The sequence below is a fragment of the Mobula birostris genome, chromosome 19 (assembly GCF_030028105.1).
Source record: "Mobula birostris isolate sMobBir1 chromosome 19, sMobBir1.hap1, whole genome shotgun sequence".
Classification (NCBI taxonomy): Eukaryota; Metazoa; Chordata; class Chondrichthyes; order Myliobatiformes; family Myliobatidae; genus Mobula; species Mobula birostris.
The window spans coordinates 53,785,695-53,809,178 of record NC_092388.1 but is presented as its reverse complement, the minus strand read 5'-3'; the positions used below and the strand labels follow the sequence as shown (position 1 = coordinate 53,809,178).

General features: G+C 41.6%; 1 protein-coding gene across 4 annotated transcripts in view; it reads left to right on the top strand.

Moving 5' to 3' along the window:
- The window catches only part of LOC140212608 (F-actin-uncapping protein LRRC16A-like), a 345,618-nt gene that overhangs the window by 63,007 nt on the left and 259,127 nt on the right, over positions 1-23,484 (top strand). For all 4 annotated transcript variants that reach the window (XM_072283616.1, XM_072283615.1, XM_072283613.1 and 1 more), the window contains one exon: positions 10,443-10,493. In XM_072283616.1, coding sequence (XP_072139717.1) covers positions 10,443-10,493 — 51 coding nt within the window. The remainder of the gene's footprint in view (positions 1-10,442; positions 10,494-23,484) is intronic.

Here is a 23,484-nt window from a genome sequence, read left to right as displayed (position 1 = left end):
CCGGCACATAAACGTTGGCCCAGATCAGAGGCGATTGCCGATTGCGTTTATTTAGCTTGTTTATTTCGGCTTTTTTCTTAAAAATGTGCTGGGTGCCTTCTGGCTACCACTGTACCGCTGAATTCTTTGTGGCCCGGAGGTTTGGGACCACTGTTATAATTGACTTATCACTATATTCATGAGAGGAAAATATGCGCTGTGTGTTTAATATTAAATTTTTTAGATAAACCCCTTTAGAAATGAAATTAAGTGTATTAGCCACTTAGAAGTGACTTATAGTTGACTTATCACCTATATTCTGGTCGCGTTAACACCCCCCCCTCCGGTCGGCCGGTCCGCAAGAATATTGTCAATATTAAACCGGTCCACGGTGCAAAAAAGGTTGGGGACCCCTGATTTAAACTAGCTGGCTGTGCTATTGATGTCCTACGTGATGAGGCCAAACTCTCTGTAGACTTAAAGTTGCAGTAGAATAAACATAATAAAATATAAGTACATATTTTCATGTCACATTTGCTGCATATACCCAATTTGGTTTACAGATTAGACAAAATCACTAAACAAAGTATTACATACACCCTTGGAGGTTGACCGGGGCGGGGGGGTGGGTGTGGATATGGGGTTGCGGGGGGCGGGGCTGCTACCTCCCTGAAATGAGTGTTTGCAGGGTGGGATGTCTGTGGATGGTGTCAACCTACTTGAGAGCTATTGGCACTCTAACTATCATGACTGCTAGGCTTGCTAGTGGAATGTCAGTAAGAAGCCTGTAATGGCTAAGACCCCTTAGCTGTCAGGTAATGTCAGCCAGGTTTCCAATCCATAATGATGACAAGTGTGTACATGTGGATGTTAAGTGAAACCAGTACTGGCTTCATTTTCAGTGTTAAAGCTATTACACTAGCTGTATTTCTCCACATCTTTTAACCTCCACACGAATTGAACGGAGTACCAATATTCCCTGTATGTTGTCATGTGCAAAGAATTAATTGGTTGGCTGAAATGACAATTTCATCAGGGGGTAAAAAATAATACACATTTTGAGCATGAATTTTCAAAAGCCAATTGTGCTGTCTCTTGAACATTTGGAAAGATCTACAATGATGTTTGAAGCAATTAATCTCATTGCTGGCTAAATCCACACGTTCACAGAGCATTGCAATTTGTTGGTTTTAGTCAGTGCATTTGGATAATGGGCTTAATTTGTAGAAAAGATATAAATGCTGCATTAAAATCTCTGAGAATGAAAGGTGATCATTTTCTATGTCCATTCACTAAGCAACTTGAAAAATAGCTCCAGCAGCATTAATGCGGCTCAGAGATCTGTCTGAGCTGGAAGCCATCAGTTCCTCTTGCATTCAGTGATTCCGATTGGAAGATGGGCGTTTTAGTCTGAATGCTGTCCTCTTGCCTTTTAAAAAGAGCATTATAAAAATAATGATTAACATAATTTTTGGCTCTTTCACTTCCCCTAAAACACATCTAATTGCGTCAAAGTAGAGACTTAAAGCGAAGTCTGGGGCCGGCATCCTGTGAGAACTGATTCCAGGTACAAGTGTTTGGAGCAAAAATGTCATAATTAATAACTATAGCATGTTTCATCTGCTAAGTGTACCTTTTGTTTTATTTATATTGCTGCATAGAGTTTTTTGAAGCTGTCGCCAATAAACTTCTATTTTATAATGTGGGACAGATTCTGTAGCAACAAGGTGAACTTAAAAGGTTCTCCAATTACTCAGATGGTTCTGTTGTTAAGCATAGCGGCTTACTGGGTAACTCCACCGTAGGTAAAATGATCTCAGCTGGAGAAGACATTTGAGCTGATTTGAGCTCCCTAGGTTGAAAAGAGTAAATTGAGAGTGAGTTTTCTCTTCTGATTATAGATGAAGAACCTTTTCAGCAGAATAGAATTGGTAGCCATGAATCACATCTGGTTGTTATGTTTTGTAACTTCTAAACTAATTGAGCGGAAAGCATGGGAGCCCTGGATAATGTGTTTACTTCGTTTTATTTCTAGTGAGGTGCTCGTATATGAGGTATGCCATTCATGTGCTACTTACATATAACCCGTAATGAATTATGTAAACAAAGAATGCTTAATCAAACAATATATTTACAATATTACTGAAATGTTAACTACACTACACTCCTCCCTGCTTAGCTATAAACTCCAACTCAATATTGAGTGCATCTCAATGCAAGTATGTAACATATTGTTCTCTAGTCATGTGTGTGTATATATGTATAATAAATAATAAAAAACACATACTACCCATTAGAGATAAGAAAAAATTATATACAGTATAATACAACTGCTATATAGGCATCCACAGCATAGTAAATTTTAAATTGTCCCATTTAGACTGAAAGATTTAATCACTGTGGAGGATTCTTTACTCTGGTGGGATAAAGCCTTTCATGATGTGGGGGGCACTCTGATTGGCAGGTGAGACCTGTGGCTGTGAAACATTCTCAGGTTCTGGGGCTGCCTCTGCAGTGGTTGTAGGAGTTGACTCTGGGACTGCAGGAAGTGGGTCTGACAGTTCTGGGCACCTTTCTTCCTGACGTGCTGGCATCCTGGACAGGGCGTGGCAAGCTACTCGATCTGCTGATCTATTCCAGGCTACCAGACAGACAAAGCTTTGAGCCAACACTTTCATTTCGATCAGGCCTAGATGACTGACACGTAACTCCTCTAATACTTGAGCTCTCAGCTTGGATGGTACAAAAACTTCCAATCCCTTGTCAAGGGCAGATTCATCCCAGTGCTGGTAAGAATTGGAGAATTGGAATTTCTGCTGCACATCCCAACCATTTTGGGTTGCCATCTCAATCTGAGACAGTGTGGGATCTTTTCTGATTTCCCTTTGGTTCATCAGTGCCATAATAGGCAGACTTTTGATCTGCATTGTGGAGAATGTGCCTAGAGGACTGTCCTCTTGGAAATTTTTCAGGTATTTCCTTTCCTGAGCATAAACAGGACAATCCATCAACATTTCCATGGTTAGTTGTCCTCTTGAATTCGATCTTGTGATTGTGGCCTCCCAGAAACAGAGCCCATCTCTGCATTTGTGCTGCTGTTAGTGGAACACCCTTCTGTGGATTGAAAATGGACACCAGTGGTTGCTGATCAGTAATGAGGGTAAACTCTCTTCCATACAAGTACTGGTTGAAACATTTTACACCCCAAACCAGACTCAAGGCGAGTCTGTCAATCTGTGTAATTTTTCTCTGTGGGGTAAGGGAACGTGATGCAAAGGCAATGGGACATTCACTTCCATCACTCATAACCTGTGACATGATTGCACCTATACCATGAGGCAAAACATCACAGGCAAGCTTCACTGAATGATATGGATCATAATGTGTGAGTACAGTGTCACCATTTCCTTTGTCCATTGTCATTTCTTCCTGATCTATAGTAATGAGTTCAAGGGGTGAAGCACAGTAGCCACATTTGACAGGAACCTGCCATAGTCATTGACAAATACTAAAAAGGACCGCAATTGTGACACGTGTTTTGGCTTTGGGGGAATCCACCACTGTTTGAATTTTCTCAGTACACTGGTATAATCCTTGTGCATCAATGATGTGACCACAGTAAGTGATGCTTGGTTTAAAGAATTCACACTTTTTGCACCATGGTCTGAGCCCATAGTCTTCTAATCTTTTTAACATTGTCTTGAGATTTTGGAGATGTTCCTTGTCATCCTAACTGGTAACAATGACATCATCCAGGTAACACTAAGTGCCTGGGCAGCCTTGCAGTACCTGGTCCATAGCTCTCTGCCAGAGTGCAGGTGCAGATATCACTCCAGAAGTTAGACTATTATAGCGATAAAGCCCTTTTTGAGCGTTTATGGTGAGGAACACTTGGGGCTTATCTTCCATCTTCATCTGTAGGTAGGGCTCAGCTAAGTCCACTTTGCTGAAATGTTTCCTTTCAGAAAGGTTTGCAAAGATATCCTCTATCCTGGACAGAAGGTATTGATCTACTTCTGGTAGTAGGTTGATGGTGACTTTAAGATCACCACAGATCCTGACAGACCCATCCTTCTTGACTACTGGGACCACTGGCATTGCCCATTGGCTCTACTCAACCTCGGAAAGAATTCCTTCAGTTTCCATGTGATCTAGCTCACTGGCTACTTTATCATGGATGATATAAGGAACCAGACAGGCTTTGTAAAATTTGGATGTGGCATTTTCATTTAACGCTATTTTACCCTTGATATGTTTGAGTTTTCCAATGCCATCCTTGAACACTGCTGTGGCACCATCCAGTACCTTTCTTAGTTCGCTTTCAGTTGTCCCTATTGCAGAGGATGTGGCATGCAAATTGTGGATGGATCTCCAATTGAGTTCTATTTGTCTCAGTCAAGTCCAATGTGGTTGTTGTATTTCACTGTTACATATCTCATTCCCAAAGGAGTTATCTATTCTCCAGTATAAGTTCTTATTTGGATACAGATCTTTGATATGCCATTCAAACTTATTTTCTGGAATGATTGTAACAGCCAGTTCCATTTTAATTAATTTGCTGTTCACCTCTGGTGGAAGTTGTATTGCTCGCCTCCAGTTAGTTTTCACATTGTAAATCTCAAGTCTGCTCAGTTTTGTATCACTCTCATCATCAGATTTTTCATCAACAGCATGCAGACTGATGCTCTTTATGAAACTGCAATTTTACTTTTTATTTTGTTTTCTCTTCCCTGTGCAGTCCATTTATTCTTGCCTGCCTGACATGCTCATTGCTGTGTTGTACTTGGTTGTATTTTCTGTAAGTTTTGGCTTTAAACCTGCATTGGTCTGGTGTATGTGACCCCCTGCCACAATGGTAACACAGTATGTATGACCAGGCAGGTTTCTATTTCGATATTGCAATTTTGTTCGCTTTCACTTTCATTCCTGACTACAACTCAATTGTGTTTCTGGCTGCTACTTCCTTTGGTACAGAGATTACAACTGCTGTTTTAAATGTAAGTCATGCTTCAGTTAGAAGACAGCTTTAAATTCTTTGGTGTAATATTCCACAAACTAAATGATCTCTCAGTGTATTATTAAGCCCATCACTGAACTGAGAATGCTTGGACAGTCTCTTCAGTTCATTCACATAAGCTGAAATGAACTCCCCTTACTTTTGATTCCACTTATGAAACTAAAGTGTTCTGGATCAACCATGGTTTTGGTTCTATTTGTTCTTGCGTTACATTCACAATATCAGTAAAGCTCATTTTGGCTGGTTTGGTTGGGGCAGTCAAACCTCTGAGTAAACAGTATGATTTTCCACCTATTGCACTCAGCAAACTAGCACTCATTTCTCATTGGCTATTTCATTTTCTTGAAAATATGACTCAATTTGTTCAGTATATATCAGCCAGTTATCCATTGTGCAGTCAAAGACGTCTGTCTTTCCAATGTAGCCAGCCATTTCTGTTTTTATGTTATTTGTGAGTATTATCACCCAGTACTCACTGTTTTAGAACCTGTGAATTTCATCGTTTTCTGCTTTAAAAAAAACCTAACCATCTTTTACACTTCCTGAAGAAGCACATGCTGCACTTTTCATTTAACTTGAACCTCCCTCCCTCCCTCCCTCTCTCCCTCCCTCCCTCCCTCCCTCCCTCCCTCCCTCTCTCCCTCCCTCCCTCCCTCCCTCCCTCTCTCCCTCTCTCCCTCTCTCCCTTTCTCTCCCCCCCTCAGTGTAGGACATTGGTTCGAACTCATCTGGAGGACTGTGCACATTACTGGGAACTGAGTTGCTCAGTTCGTACAGAGATAAGGCAGAATACTCAGTGTGTCATGAGCTCTGGCGACTCACTTCCTCAAAGGACTTGAAAACAAGTTCTTTGAATGTTTGTAAGGCAGGTGTTGGTAAGCAAGTTACCAGGAATAAATGGGGATGCAGAGTTGAGGTTTTAACGCATCAGTCCTGATTGTACACAATGGTGGAATAGGGCAGAATGTTGGTCTGAAGGGGTGTGTGTGTGTGTGTAATATAAAAGTAAACTTTGCATAAACCTGGATTAAGCAGTGTTAGGACCAGTGGCTGCATTTATAGAGTCAGGTCAGCTGGAGGGCTTGGCCTTGCTGACTGCTGCTAACTTTGCAGATTCACGCACTCAGTGCTTCTTTTCGGCCTGTGGTGCACAGCATCCAGCCCACAGGCTATCATGTGTTGCCAGCACATCCCCATTTCTGATCCATCTGCTTGTTGCCATTCTGACTCCCTCGTCCAACGATTTCTCATTAATCCCAGGAAAGCCTCAACTACATAAAATGAACAGCCCATGCCATCATTGTGGAGTTCGTAGGAAGGAGGAGAAATGCTGAAGACACCAAGTTGGATTCTTCATGATCTCTACCCACACATTGCACTGAATATAATGACCAGCTCTGTACCCAGGAATACTGTATAGTTAGGAGTGCACCTTACAATATAACACTGGGATATAGTACTGGTATGCGCCAAACTTTTAGTTCTGTTATGATTTATTAAGAGAATGGATAGAAAGGGCCGGAGAGGATATTTCTATCAAGCGTACAGTCGAGAATCCGAGAGCACAACCTCGAAATAAAGTGATGTCCCATTAAAACTAAGATGAAGAGGAATTTCTTCAGTCAGATGGTGAATCTGTGAAATGCGATGCCACAGCCACAGAGGGCTGTGGATGTGTTTACGGCAGACTTCTTGATTGGTAAAAGAATTAAAGAATATGGAAGAAGGCAGGAGAATGGGGTTGAAAAAAATCCACCATGATTGAATGTGCAGAATGGCTATTTATGCTTCCATATCTATGGTCTTCAAGATGTGGATTTCCTCAGTCTGTGCTAGTTACCTAATAGTGTGCTGCAGGTAGCTAGAAAGACTTGTTACCCAGTTTTCATTTTAGACTGCTCTGTCTCCACATCCCAACCTGTTTGGACATTTCACTGAAGAAGTTTGCATTGTAGATGCATTCCAGACAAATTCACATAATCAGGGCTGTTTCTCTGCTTTGCCAAAGCAATTGATTGCGCTTTATGGCTGAATGGAGGGAACAGCTCAGACGCCTGTGGCTAACTCCTGACCAGCAGTTAAACTGCCATGTACAAAGTACTAACAATTTTCTCTATAATTTTTTTGATTCATTTAAATTAAGAGCTATTGGTAAGCATTTTCAAATTGAATGGAAATGTTAAACACTTTTGAATTAAGTGTGTACACTCTTTTAGGGAAAGAAAATCATATAGACACAGATCTAAAATAATCTGCTTTTATTGCTGGTATAACATCACAATTATTGATGGGGGCTTTTCTGTCAGCTTTAATTCAATGATGCAACATGACCCTGAATTCCATTCCCGTTGATTTTGGTGCTTTTTTTCTGATGAATTCTACACAGCTGACAATAATATATTCCACCGGAAGCTAACAAATAACAAGGAAAGCTCTATCAATTCTAGTCATTCAAGGGTAAAGCTTTACAGGCGGAGCAATAACAACTATTGTAGTTCTTAACTATGTATGTATTCATTTAGCATTACGGCACTGAGTGGGCCCTTTCAGTCCTTCGAGCCACACCGCCCTAGCTCTACCCCCGTCAAACTCGGTTGACCCTAACCTGATCATGGGGCAATTTACAATGACCTGGTACGTCTTTGTACTGTGGGAGAGAACTGGAGCACCCGGAGAAAACCCACACATCTTACAGGGAAGCCATACAGACTCCATACAGGTGGCGCTGGAATTGATCTCCAAACTCTGGAGCGCCCCAAGCAGTAATAGCATTGCACTAGCCGCTACACTACCTTGGCGCCCATTCTCCTCTGACCTCTCTCATTAACAAGGGATCTTTGCCCACAGAACTGCTGCTCACTGGATGTCTTTTTGTTTTGTGCACCCATGTCTGAGAGTCTAGAGATTTGTGCATGAAAATCCCAGGAGATCAGTAGTTTCTGAGATACTCAAACCACCTGTCTGGTACATACAATCATTCCACTGTCAAAGTCACTCAGATCAAATTTGTCCCCCATTCTGATGTTTAGTCTAAACAACGACTGAACCTCTTGACCACATCCGCATGCTTTTATGCACGGAGTTGCTGCCACATGATTGGCTGATTAGGTATTTGCATTAGCAAGCAGGTAGTGAAGAAGCTTGGCTTTGCTAATTATCTCCATATTCTCAGATACATAAATTGAGAAAAAGAAGCATAAATTTTTTCCTCAAGCTTCTTTTGCTAAATTTTGGCCTATTTTCTGTTATAGTTCTATCATCTGATACGCAATCATACATTTGTGATGCAGAAGGTACTTAGTGTTAAGTGGCATGGGTAATGTGTATGAAGATGGTGTAAAGAAGATAGATATACTTAGCACAGGTACATTATTTTAATTGATTAGGGTTGAAAGAGCCCTCTTCATTCATGTGTAGTTGATCTGTCAGTTCAGTTTCATTTACCAACAGTATTCCCAGACTGAACCCTTGATTAAGTAGAATGCAAAAACTAAAATTGATCTGTCTTGAGTATTCTCAGTCGCTGGGATTCACTGGGTTGGAGAATTTCAAACACCTAACCTTTCGAGTGGAGACATTTCTTACTATACTCTAGTTAACTGACCCTTTATCTCCAAACTCTAGAGTTCATAGTCATCAGGGACATTGCCTGTCCATCTACATGCATATTCTTTGAATTTTGGATTACAAGAATTTTTCACTGAATTGAATTTATCTCTCAGTCTTCTAAATCTTGGTGAACAAAGGCCTCTTCTGTACAATCTCTCTGCATAGGATAACCCCCTCTACCTGGAGAACGTTCATTCCTCTAAGCCAGCTGTGTCCTCTGAAGAAACAGATCAAAGTGAAAGTGGTGCACCAGGGGTGCACCATTACAACGACATTGGTTTTATACTCAAATCTATTTCTTAACAAGTCAGTTGTACCATTTATATTCCTGATTGTTTCCTGTTCTTACAAACTAACGAACTAATTTTGTTATTTATGTGCAAGCACACCCAAAATCCTCTGAATATTTACTCTGTTTAGCCTCTTGCCTATTTTGTTTTACTGCTTTCTATTTTCTTACTGAACCTAAAATGTATAAGTTTACGTTTTGCGCCTTGTGTTTTATTCTGTTTCCTTGGCCTGTTTGTATTCCCTGGAAGTGCTCATAAATTCTCCTCTTTCCTTTATGTTCCCAGCTACTTTTGAATTGTCAGCATATTTGGAGATATTTTGTTAGAGTCATTGATATAGATTGTAAACTGTTGATTTTGTTCTGACTGCTACGCACGTACTGATAATCATGAACACAAAGTGTTTAAAAATGAGAGACAAAATCTTATTTTGAGGTGTGCATTTTATCCTGAGTGAACATCTCTCCATTCACTGTACATCATTCCCTTTGGTGTTTCTATTTTCACTTGAAGATGCCTGGGTCACTAGTATCTGTCACTGCATTCCTCAAAATATCCACTCCAAGTTATTTCTCTTGCTGGGGTTACCCTTACTGGCATCCACTGTGTGATCTGTGGTGTCTGCAGTTCACTGGCCTTGTGCAAGATAACAGGAAGCATCTTTTATAGGCTTATGCTGTATACTGAAGTCACAACCCCTCTCCCCACCCAACTTTCTTTGCCAACAGTTCTTAAAGAAACAGTTAAATTAGAGGTTTGTGTGTGTGAGAGGGAGAGAAAAATCTTAAGGCCAAAGCAGATGATGGCTAATGACTGACTAAAGCTTCTTGGGCTGGAAGACCAATAAGAGATTGATGAGATGTGGGTGTACATGATGCTGAGCATTTTGGAGCATAGTTACAGCAGGAGCCAGGAAATCCAGTAAGCACAGACAAAGTTAGCGAAAGAGGCTTGGGTCACATTTGAGATTTGGTGAGGCTGCCCATATGAAGTGGAAGATGGGAGGCTGGCTGAGAGCAGTGAAATAAACTTGGAAAGAGGTAATGTGACATGGATGAGAGGTTCAGCAGCAGGTAAGCTGAGTAAAAGGCAATACCAGCAGTGTTATGTGTGCAAGTGGATGGACTTAGTGATGGCATATAGAGGAGCTGTGTGCCTTCAGTAGAGTCAGAGCAGTAAACAAGCTCTTCGGCCCATCTCACCCATGCTGTTCAAGATGGCTGTCTGAGCTAGTCCCGTGTCCCTGCATTTGACACGTATTCCTCTCGGCCTTTTTTATCCATGTAATGTGGGAGATATTCCAACGTCTTCCAGTACTGTCACTGAGAATAGATCTGTAAATGAGGAACAAAAGAAGGCAAGAATAAATCTTTGGGCATCTCTGTGCTTAACCATCACAGAGTAGCCCTGATGCTGCAACTATACACGTACGTTCCCTCGCGGCTGTACTTTCAGTTGTAACATATTATGAAAGAGCCATGATTCCAGTACTTCTGTATGTTGCAAATAACAGTGATCTAATTTCATATCCGCTTTTAACTCCGCAGGTATTGACGTCATGCCGAGTGTTCCTCTTGGCAGCACGCATCCCCACCAAGGTAAGACATTTCTTGACATTTTCTTGTAATCCTTGCTTTAACTAGAATATATTCCAGAGGGAGGAGAGGAAATTTCATGATTTTTATAAACCACAAGGTTGACAGACGTAAGAAAGGCATATAATATAAGGCATTTTGTAGCCTATCTCCTCTGTTGCTCAAGTTTCCTCTTTTCTGCTAACATTCTACCCAGAAAGAGGTTATAGATTTAGTTTTTAAGGTTTGCATTACATATCTATAACATTGTCTTACTTTACTGAATCAGGTTATTAACAGCATTATATGTCAGGAAATTTGTTAACTTAGCAGCAGCAGTAAAGTGCAGCATGTCACCTTTCTGAGGCACCGCTCCTTGAAGATGTCTTGGATACTATGGAGGCTAGCACCCAAGATGGAGCCCACTAATTGTAGTTTCTTTCGATCCAGTGCAGTACCCTCCCCCCGCCCCCCGTACCAGACAGTGATGTAGCCTGGCAGAATGCTCTCCACAATACATCTGTCAAGCTTTTCAAACCAAATTTCCTCAAACCCTCAAACTCCTAATGAAGTATACCTGCTGTCTTGCCTTCTTTATTGCTGCATCAATATGTTAGGAACAGGTTAGATCCTCAGAAACCTTGACAGCCAGGAACTTGAAGTTGCTCACTTTCTCCATTTCTGATCCCTTTATGAGGATTCGTTTGTGTTTCCTTGTCCTCCCCTTTCTGAAATCCACAATCAGCTCTTTGGACTTGCTGTCATTGAGTGCAAGGTTGTTGCTGTGACACCACTCAACTAGCTGGTATATCTCAATCCTGTGCACCCTCTCATCTTCATCTGAGATTCTACCAGCAATGGCTGTATCATCAGCAAATTTATAGATGGTATTGGAGCTATACTTAGCTACATAGTCATGGGTGTATAGAGAGAGTAGAGCAGTGGGCTGAGCACATATCCCTGAGGTGTGCCAGTGTTAATCATCAGCAAGGAGGAGATATTATTACCAATCAACACAGATTCTGGTCTTCCAGTTAGGAAGCTGAGGATCCAATTTCAGAGGGTGGTACAGAGGCCCAGGTTCTGTATCAATCGGGTCTCTGGGAATGGTGTTGAATGCTGAGCTATAGCGAACAAACAGCTTCCTGACATAGGTGATCTAAGGCCATGTGAAGAGTCATTGAGATTATGTCTACCATAGACCTATTGTGGCAATAGGCAAATTGCAATGGGTCCAGGTCCTTGCCGAGGCAGGAGTTGATTCTAGCCATGACCTCTCAAAGAATTCCATCACCCTAGGTGTGAGTACTACTGGATGATAGTTGTTAAGGCAGGTCGCACTACTCTTCTTGGGCACTGGTTGCCCTTTTGAATCTGGTGGGAACTTCCCTCTGTAGCAGTGAGAGATTGAAAACACCCACCAGTTGGTTGGCATGGAGTCTTACTAGGTACTCCAGCTGGGCCTGCCGCCTTGCGAGAGTTCATCCTCCTGAAGGATAGCCTGATGTCAGCCTCCAGACAGAGATCACAGGGTCACCAGGTGCAGCAGGGATCTTCACAGCTGTAGTTATATTCTCCCTTTCAAAGCGGGCATAGAAGGCATTGAACTCGTCTGGTAGTGAAGCATGTTGCCATTCATGCAATTGGGTTTTACTTTGTAGGAAGTAGTGTCCTGCAAACCCTGCCAGAGATGATGTGCGTCCGATGTCACTTCCAGCCTCACTTGGAATTGTCTCTTCGCCCTTGAAATAGCCCTCCACAAGTCAAAACTGGTTTTCTTGTACAGACCTGGGTCACCAGACTTAAATGCCACAGACCTAGCCCTCAGCAGACAACATACCTCCTGGTTCATCCACGGTTTTTGCTTTGGGAATGTGCAGCAAGTTTTCGAAGGCACACACTCACCCGCACAGATTTTAATAAAATTAGTAGCAACTGTGGCACAGTCATCCAGATTCGAAGATGAATCCCTGAATACGGTCCAGAATACTGACTGACTCAAAGCAGTCCTGTAAGCACTCCTGTGCTTCCAATATCCATACCTTCTTGGTCCCCACGACTAGTGTTGCAGTCTTCAGTCTCTGCCAATACTTGGAGTAGAAGTACAGCCAGGTAATCGGACTTTCCGAAGTGAGGGAGTGGAATAGCACGGTAGGCACTCTTGATGGAGGTGTAACAGTGGTCCAGTGTGTTGTTTCCTCTGGTACTACAAGTAAGTACTGCATAGGTAAGTTCCATTAAGGCAGGGAAAAGATGGTAGAGTTAAAGAACCATGGAGTACGAAGGATGTAGAAAATCTAGTTAAGAAGAAAAGAGAAGCTTACAAAAAGTTCAAGAAACTAGATACTGTTAGAGCTCTAGAAAATTACAAGGTTGCTTGGAAGGAGTTTAAGAATGGATTAGGAGAGCCAGAAGGGGCCATGAGAAGCCTTTGCTGAGCAGGATTAAGGAAAACCCCAAGGCGTTCTACAAGTATGTGAAAAGTAAGAGGATGAGCCGTGTGAGAATAGGATCAATCAGGTGTGATAGTAGAAACGTGTGCATGGAACTGGAGGAGGTAGCGGAGGTACTTAATGAATACTTTGCTTCATTATTCACCAGGGAAAAAGACCTTGGCATTTGTGGGGATGACACAATGGACTGAAATGCTTAAGCATATAGACATTAAGAAGGAGGATGTGCTGGAGCTTTTGAAAAGCATTAAGTTAGATAAGTCACTGAGACCGGATGAGATATGCCCCAGGCTACCGTGGGAAGTGAGGGAGGAGATTGCTGAGCCTCTTGCGATAATCTTTGCATCATCAAAAGGGACGGGAGAAGTACCAGAGGATTGGAGAGTTGAAAATCTTGTTCCCTTGTTCAAGAAAGGGAGTAGAGATAACCCAGGAAATTATAGACCAGTGAGTCTGACTTCAGTGGTGGGCAAGTTGTTGGAGAAGATCCTGAGAGGCAGGATTTATGAGCATTTGGAGAGATATGATTTGATTAGGGATAGTCAGCAAGGCTTTGTCAAGGGCAGGTCGTGCCTTATGAGCCTGATTGAATTCTTTGAGGATGTAATAGAACACATTGATGAAGGTAGAGCAGTGGATGTAGTGTATATGGATTTTGGTAAGGCACTTGATAAGGTTCCCCATGCCAGGCTCCTTCAGAAAGTAAGGAGGCATGGGATCCACCGAGAGCTTGCTTTGTGGATCCAGAATTGGCTTGCCCACAGAAGGCAAAGGGTGGTTGTAGGTGGTTCATATTCTGCATGGAGGTCAGTGACCAGTGGTGTTCTGCAGGGATCTGTTCTGGGACCCCTCCTCTTTGTGATTTTTATAAATGACCTGGATGAAGAAGTAGAAGGGTGGGTTATGCTGATGACACAAAAGTTGGGAGTGTTGTGGATAGTCTGGAGTGTTGTCAGAGATTACAGCAGGACATCGATAGGATGCAGAACTGGGCTGAGAAGTGGCAGATGGACAGATAAGTGTGAGTTGGTTCACTTTTGTAGGTCAAATTTGAAGACAGAATATAATATTAATGGGAAGACTCTTGGCAGTGTGGAGGATCAGTGAAATCGTGGGGTTCATGTCCATAGGACAGTCAAAACTGCTGCGCAGCTTGACAGTATTGTTAAGAAGGTATATGGTGTGTTGGCATTCATCAACCATGGGATTAAGTTCAAGAGCCGTGAGGCAATGTTATAGTTATATAAGACCTTAGTACTCCAAGTGGGGTCTGACTGTGTTCAGTTCTGGTCACCTCACTACAGGAAGGATGTGGATACTATAGAGAGAGTGCAAAGGAGATTTACAAGGATGTTGCTTGGATTGGAGGGCGTACCTTTTGAGAATACACAAGTGAACTTGGCCTTTTCTCCTTGGAGTGATGAAGAATGAGAGTAGACCTGATAGAGGTGTATAAGGATATAGAATATATCTGGAGTTGAAAACTTGTAACCCGAAGGGACAGCCACGTTTCCTACGAGAAGTACGGCCACAATCAGCATTGTTTCTGTCGGTTATGAGCAGCGATAGATTTTTCAATGGTATTAAAACATCTTTATTAACTGTAGAGACCTTGGATGCAGTTGTGATTCTCAGCTGTAGCAGGCTGAAACAGGAATATCCATTGAGCTGCTCTGCAACGAATTCACCCTGAAGGTTCCCTGAAGTAAAAAAAAATACTTGGTATTGTATTTCTCAATTTTATCAGCGAAGGAGTCATCATTTCTGATATGTCACCTGACTCCAGAGTAACCTGTTTGTATGAGAGGGCAGCACAATTGAGGCCAATGGAGGCTGCAATTTAGTCTTGAGCTCTTAGTCCTGACGAAGGGTCTCGGCCTGAAACGTCGACTGCACCTCTTCCTACAGATGCTGCCTGGCCTGCTGCGTTCACCAGCAACTTTGATGTGTCTGCAGAATTCCTGTTGTTTTAGTCTTGAGCTCTGTCGCTTCCTGTGTAGAGTTCGTGCATTCTCTCTGTGACTGTGATATTTAGTGACTTCAAAGATGTGTGGGTTGGTAAGGTAATTGGCTTCTATAATTATAACTGGTATTTAAGAGACTGGTAGCATCGAGGGAATTGACAGGAGCCTATGGAAGAATAAAACAGTGGGTTTATGAAGATCAACATAGACCTGTTTCCATGCTGAATGTCTCTGACTCCATAATCCCACATTTCTCCAAGTGTCAGGTTTATTTAAATCTTTTGCACAACTTCTGATACTATTTTGCAGATAATTTTAATGAAGGTCTGCAAAATGGGTAGTCAACATGTCCTTGTACATAGTAGGTCATGTCTGACCAATCTTGTAGTGTTTTTGAGGAGGTGATGGGGAAGGCTGATACAGGAGATATGATGGATGTTGTCTATGTCGACGTTAGCAAGGATTTTGACAAAGTCCTTTATGGAAATCTTGTCCAGAAGGTTCAGTTGCTTGGCATTAAGGATGCAAAATACAAATTAAAATTTATTGTTAGAGTACATACATCTCACCACATACAGCCCAGAGATTCTTTTTTTCCCCTGTGGGCATACGTAGCACATCAGTAACTGTAAACAGGATTGATGAACAACAAACTTTGCAAATGCAAGCATAAATAAATAGCAATAAATATAGAGTATGAAATAACAAGATAAAGAATCCTTAAAGTGAGACTATCGGTTGTGGGAACATCGGAAATAGAATGGGTGTAGTTATCCCCTATTGTTCATGCGCCTATTGTTGAGGGGTGGTAACTGTTCTAGAACCTGATGGTGAGAGTCCTGAGACATGTGTACCTTGTAACTGATGGCAGGAATGAAAAAAGAGCAGAGCCTGGGTGGAGAGGATCTTTGGCAATGGATGCTGCTTTTCTACAGCAACATTTCATGTAGATGTGCTCCATGGTTGGGAGGGTTTTACCTGTGATGCACTGGGCTTAATCCACTACTTTTGGTGTTCCCATACCAGGCTGTAATGCAGCCAGTCGGTATAATTTCCACCATGCATCTGTAGAAGTTTGCTGAGGTTTTTGATGACATGTCAAATCTCCACAGACTCCAGAGGAAGTAGAAGAGCTGTTGTACTTTCTTTTTCAATAATATTTATATGATGGGTCCAGGATGATATGGTAAATTGGATTAGTCTTTGGCTTAGTAGAAGACAGATTAGATGGTTATCTCACAGACTGGAGGCCTGTGACTGGTGATGTGTCGCAGGGATCGGTGCTGGCTCCATTGCTGTTTATCATCTCTAGATTGATGATTTAGATGATAATGTGGTAAACCGAATCTGCATATTTGCAGATGACACCAGGATTGGGGATGTAATGCGTTGCGAAGAAGGTTATTAAAGCTCGCAACAGGATCTGGGGACCAGCTGGTGAAATGGGCTGAAAAATGACAGATGGAATTTAATGCAGATGTGTGAGGTGTTGCATGTTGTGAGGACTAACCAGGGTAGGAATTACACAGTGGAAAATAGGGTACGAAGGTGTGCGTTATAACAAGCAGGTCTGGAAATTCCTTGAAAGTGGCATCACAAGTAGACAGGGTCATAAAGAGAGCTCTTGGCATTGGCCTTTAAATCAAGTATTGAATACAGGATTAGGGATGTTGTGTTGAAGTTGCATGAGATATTGGAGAGGTCAGATTTAGAGTATTGTGCGTAGTTGTGGTCACCTACCAACAGGAAGGATATCTATTCGCTTGAAAGAGTGCACAGAAAATTTACAAGGCTTTTGCCTTGACTTGAGGACCTGAGTTATAAGGACCGGTTGAATAAGTTTTGACTTTATTCCCTGGATGTAAGATAATGAGGGGAGGTCTTACAGAGGTATATAAACGTACAAGGTGTATAGATAGAGAAATTAAAGGCACGCACTTCCCCCTGAGATTGGGTGAGACTAGTGTAAACGTAACTTTGCTAGATCAAATAACAACAGCACAAAAAGATCGTTACTTATCTTTTCACCCATTTATTTCTTCGAGCTCAGCTGGCGAGTGAACTCGGACCCGACATCAGGGAGAGACCCTTTCTCATCTCCCCGGCGGTTCTACAAGTTCACTGCCCGATGTCAGAATTATCAGAAGTTATAAGGCCACCGATACAAAAGAACAATCAGTTTGATAACCATCCTGGTCAAGTCAATGGACTATTGATACAGAGAACAATCAGTTTGATAACTATTCCGGCCAAGTCAATGGACTGTTGATACAAAAGTACAATCAATGTTAGACACTCCAGCCACCTTAATTAAAGAAAGAATGTCCTACCTGGTTTGCTGGAGCCGTGACTTAATTACAAAGATAAGAACATCCGTCAAATTTATGCTTTAATTAAGAAAGGAATGTTCTGTCTAATTTCCATCAGGTACTGCTTTTTGTCAAAATCAAAAGGTGTGAAAAGCCCAGAGACATCTGATGTGGATCTGGGCAAACTTTAATTATCTTGCTCCAAAGAAGGCAACTGTGAGACATTATTCAAACACACTGCAGTCACAGACATAGTCAGTACTTAATCCATTGTTTACAGGAATCTTGAGAATCCCCCTTTCCCTTAAACTTTATCACTAGAACTAGTGGTCATAGTTTTAAAGTGAGATGTGAAATATTCTCAGGAAACCTAAGGGAGGTGTGAGTGTGGAATGAGCTGCCAGTGGAAGTGGTAGATGTGGGTTCAATTACAACCTTTAAGAGAAGTTTAGATAGGTACAGTGGCTATATTTTTTTTAAAAAATATTCACTCCACTTGGAAGTTTTCATGTGTTATTATTTTACAACGTTGAATCACAGTAGATGTAATTTGCTTTTTTGACACTGATCAACAGAAAAAGACTCTTTCGTGTCAAAATGAAAACAGTTCTCTCCAAAGTGATCTCATTAATTACAAATATAAAACACAAAATAATTTATTTGCGTAAGTATTCACCTCCTTTAATATGACACACCAAATCATCATTGGTGCAGCAATTGGTTTTAGAAATCACATAATTAGTTAAATGGAAATAATCTGTGTGCAGTCAAGGTGTTTCAATTGATTATAGTAAAAAATACACCTGTATCTGGAAGGTCTAACTGCTGGTGAGTCAGTATCTGGGCAAAAACTGCACCAAGAAGAAAAAAGAACACACGATGCAACCCTGGAAGGAGGTTATTGAACAGCATAAGTCAGGAGATGTCTACAAGAAAATTTCCAAGTCCCTTAATATCCCTTGGAGTACATTTAAGTCAATCATCAAGAAATGGAAAGAATTTGGCACAGCTGTAAATCTGCCTAGAGCTGGCTGACCTTAAAAACTGAGTGAAGGGGACTAGTGAGGAAGGCTACCAAGACATCTGTAACAACTCTGGAGGAGTTACAAGCTTCAGTGGCTGAGATGGGAGAGACTGCGCATACAACAATTATTGCCTGGGTGCTTCACCAGTCACAGCTTTATGGGAGAGTGGCAAGGAGAAAGCCACTGTTGTGAAAGAAAACTGAAATTTCAGCTAGAGTTTGCCAGAAGGCATGTGGGAGATTCTGAAGTCAACTGGAAGAAGGTTCTATGGTCTGATGAAATCAAAATTGAGCTTTTTGAACATCAGACTAAATGCTATGTTTGGCATAAGCCAAGCACTGCACATCATCAAAAACACACCGTCCCTACCATGAAGCATGGTGGTGGCTGCATTATGCTGTGGGGATGCTTCACTGCAGCAGGCCCTGGAACACTTGTGAAGGTAGAGGGTAAAATGAAAAGATCAAAATACAGGGAAATCCTGGAGGAAAACCTGATGCAGTCTGCAAGAGAACTGTGACTTGGGAGAAAATTTGTTTTCCAGCAAGACAATGAGCCCCAAGCATAAAGCCAAAGCTTCACAGGAATGGCTTAAAGACAAGAAAGTTAACGTCCTGGAGTGGCCCAGTCAGAGTTTAGAACTCAATCCAATTGAAGAATTTGTGGCTGGACTTGAAAAGGGCTGTTCACTCACAATCCCCATGCAATCTGACAGAGCTTAAGTAGTTTTGTAAAGAAGAATGGGGGAAGAAATTCAGTGTCCAGATGTGCAAAGCTGATAGAGACCTATCCACACAGACTCAAGGCTGTCATCGCTGCCAAAGGTACATCTGCTAAATACTGACTTGAAGTGGTGAATACTTATGCAATCAATTATTTTGTGTTTTATGTTTGTAATGAATTTAGATCACTTTGTAAAGATCTGTTTTCATTCTGACACAAGAGTCATTTTCTGTTGATCAGTGTCAAAAAAAGGTAAATTAAATCCACTACGATTCAATGTTGTAAAACAATAAAACATGAAAACTTCCGGGGGAGGGGAATACTTTTTTATTGGCACTGTATAAGGTTGAGAAGGCATGGAGAGCTATGGTCTTATTGTGGGTACATGGGACTTGAGCTGAAAAACTTGTCAGCTCAGACTAGATGGGCCAAAGGGCTTTCTTCAGCTTTTTTATGCTCTCTGACTCTAAGAGTAAAATGGACCAAAAAGAGGCCACAGTAGATAGGGTTAACACGATGGTGTAGATAGTTGAGTTGCTGCTCCACTGCACCAGAGAGCTGGGTTCAATCCTGACTGTGTGGAGGTTGCAAGCATGGGTTTCCTTCACATAGACCAGAGATCCCAAAGGTTTGCTGATTGAAATGTTAATGGGCCACTATAAATTGAGCTCAGTGTCTGTAGATGATAGAATGTGGGCAACATGGGGAAAGAGGACCTGATAAAGTGGGGAGGAGGATTTAAAGTAGGATTAGTGTAACTGGGTGTATGATGGTTGGTAGACTGAAGGACCTGCTTTTGTCTGTATCTCCCAACACTCTGAACATTATAAATTTGTTTGGATATATTCTTCATGAACTTATCTGGTATTCAATATTCTAAGTGTGTTGAAAATCAAAAAAAAATAAAACAACTTGATACTTTCTAAATTCAGTTGTGTATAGAACGATCTTATTCAAACTCTCCTCGTCCTAGAGTCATACTCTGCTGCCAAGAATCATTCATTTGTGACCTTGCAGCTTTTGATCTTCCAGTTATGAAGATCAAAAATGCCTGTAGTGATTGAACGTTACCTCATACAGATCAGCAAGACCTCATTAGTTTTGAATGATTCACAATTAGCATTTGGTTTCTTATTCGCTGTACTAAATGTTAACTGGCTAATTCACTTTACATGAAAAGACAGAATGTGGTTATCCAAGTTTGGTGCTGATCAAGTTTGCTGTTCAATTTATTGTTAATCAACTGTACACATGTAAACCTTCAAATGAAACAACATTCCTTCAGTCCAAAGTGCACAAGGCAGTACATGTAACTCACACAACCAACAGATAGAGTAGTGTAAAGTAATATTACTGCAAATGAGAAAACAAATAATAAGGTGCATTTGTCACAAGTTAAAAAGTAAACAGTGTAACGCTACCTGCGCTTTATATGTGATGAGATCTGGGTGGTGGCAAGGAGTTCAGTAGTCTTACATCCTGAGTGAAGAAGCTGTTTCTCATCCTAACAGCTGTTCTCCTGATGCTGTGGTATCTCCTGCCTGATAGTAGAAGAATCATTGATAATGTTAAGGGCCCCACATACATTGCACTTCAGATAAATACCTCTGAGTAGAAGAGAGACGCTGATGATCTTCTCAGCAGTCATCACAATCCTTTGCAGGAACTTGCTGTCAGATTCCACAATTCCCTCGATTGGGCCCAGTTTCACCGCTCCATGTTCAGGGGCTGATTCTAGCTAAGCTGAACGAGCCCTAGATTCAACTGGGATCCAGGCCCAAGGCATCAGGAAGCCTAAGACTCTGTTTAGTGAGACCATGGTCAGTTGTAGGAAGGTATAAGCTCTCCTCTCCTCCACCACCACAACAAGAAACCCAACTGCAGAATAGATTCAATGTCCTGGATGACCACGAGTTTCCCCCGCTGACTGGCTCGTCAGAACCTCCATTTTCTGGGGCATCAAGGACTCAGTGACAAGTAGCGAGATGTTCCCCACTGGCAGCTACATGCCGTTTCGGATGGCCAATATGTACCTCCTTGTCTTCACTGCACCCTAAGCGGAGTAACTTCTGCGCTAACTCCCTGGCCACAAAGTCACGGCAGATTCTTGGTCTTCTCCCCCTCCTCCAATAATGCTGGTAACTGGTGACTCCATCAGGAATGTCAAGTCAAACCTAAGTGGAATCGTTTTCCCAGTACTACAGTACGAGCTCCCTTGCCTGCTCACTGACTACCCCTTTGTAATAAAGATTGTTGTCCATGTTGGCACAAATGATATTGTTCAGCAACAATCTGAGTGGCCTTAGTGATCTCTGAATTCCAAAAAAATCAGTGGCAAGGATATTTTTAATCTCCAGACCAATTCCCATGCTGGGTCCCAGCTCTGGGCGTTATAGCAGGCTCCTCAGTCTGCTGATTGGCTTCAGATGCAGTGTAGAGTGCTGAACTTTGGTTTCATGAACAATTTTAATCTGTTTTGGGAACACAGCACATTTTTCAAACCCTGTGGTCTTCACCCCGACAGTCTGGGCTCACAGAATCTCTCTGCAAACATATGCCTCTGCACTCTGGCAAAGCTGCATGGATGACTATTTGCAGTCAGTGGCACGTGTGACCCTTCCCTCACGGTTTCCTGCTCAACATCCACCAGCTCTGTAAACGTTACTCATCATATTCAGACCATTGTCACTGGAAGGGCAGCCAGATTGAACTGTCCTAGTAAATGTATTGACAGAAATAACTTTCTCCACTTAAAATCTACGGTTGCACACTCCAAGCTACTCTGTTTAAGATAGCTCTTCTAAATATGACATCCCTTTCAAAGAAGACTTTTATCTTAAATGATTTAACTACCCCTACAGACCTTTATTTTATGTTCATACCTGAGACCTGGTTATAGCCAAATGAGTACAGCCAGTTATCTGAACTGTCTCCCCCTGACTATGGTAGTTTCAGCATTCCAAGGCCTAGTGGACAAGTTGGCGGACTTGCCACGGTGTTCAAAAAAACATTTTAAGTGTAATCTACTGTCTGTCGACAATTTTTAAAGTTTTGTGGTATATATGTTTAAAATTTGTGGTACAGTTCCTGTCTTCTGTAGTACAATTATGGATCTCGCGGCCCACCTCGGCCGTAGGGGTGCTGTACACATAAGCGCTACACCAGTTCCCTCCATCTTTCACAGTTGTGGGCAAGTGCCTGGGTTACAGCAAAGCTCTCTCTTGTCCTCTCTGCAATATTGTATGTCCATTTCTTCCTCTGTCCGGCCCTTTTCCTTTTCTCCCGCACCATTCCCTGAAGGATGGTTTTTGAGAGTCCACTCGATCTTGTTATGTGGTCATATCATCTCAGTTTCCTCATCTTTACTGTGGACAGTAGATCTTCATAGTGTCTCATGTGCTGGGTGGTGGTTCTTTGTACTTCGTTGTTTAAGACATGGTCTATTATCACCCTCCCAAATCCAATGCCTACTTTCCTAGTGGAATTCACGGAATTTTTATCGTCCATTATATTGAACGAAGGCAGGATTGTCATCGCTAGTGATGTCAATATTCATTCTAATCATCTCTCAAATGCGAACTCCATGGCAGCTGAATTCATGAACTTGTTAGACAGCCGAGATCTTGCCCAGCATGTCACTGAGCCCACCCATCGATTTGAAAATGCACTTGATTTAGTAATGACAAAGGGTTAAGTATTGTTAATGTCTCTGTCTGATACCACTATATCTGATCATTATTGTGTACTTTTTGATATGCTCCTGCCCATAACCAAGAGAAATAATTTCTAACTAATGGTTTCTTGATGCTTCAAAGCAACTTAAATTCTCTGAGCTGGTGAGTTTATGTATCTGACCCATGTGACCTAAACAGCTCATTAAATCAAATGGTTGATGTCTTCAACAGTAATTTGATAAATATGTCAAACACATAGGCTTAAAAAGGGTTTTGGCTATATTGGCTTAGGGTTAAAAATCACTTAGTAGAATGTCAAGATGGTTTAACAAATCTGTCCATGAACTCAGTAGGTCTTGCAGAGCAGCTGAGAGAAAATGGAGGACTCTGGTCTAGAGGTCCACTGTAATATTTTCAAGTAAAAACTTGCATCCTTTAATGCTGCTATATGCTCTGTAAGAAACGCCCATTTTCCAAGATTATTACAGCGAATGGCAGCGATTCAAGGATATTGTTCTCAACGCTAACCAACCGTTGAACCCTGTCCTAACCTATAATTTCCTCAGTCAAGCATATGCTATAAAATGTGAGGAGTTTGCAATATTTTTTATCAACAAAATTACTTCCATTAGGGAGAATATAGCTACAGGTACTGGTAATCTGTATAGCTGACCTCAAAAAGATGGCAACCGCGTCAAAATTTATAAGTATTTCTGATTCAGAACTCTAAGGTTGCAACAAAAGAGTAAACTGTCTACTTGGTGTCTCGACCCTGCCCATACCACTCTTTTTAAGGGCTTTTTTAATAGTGTTTTTAATTCTCTTGGAAAAATTATTAATACATCCCTTGAAACTGGAGTTTATCCA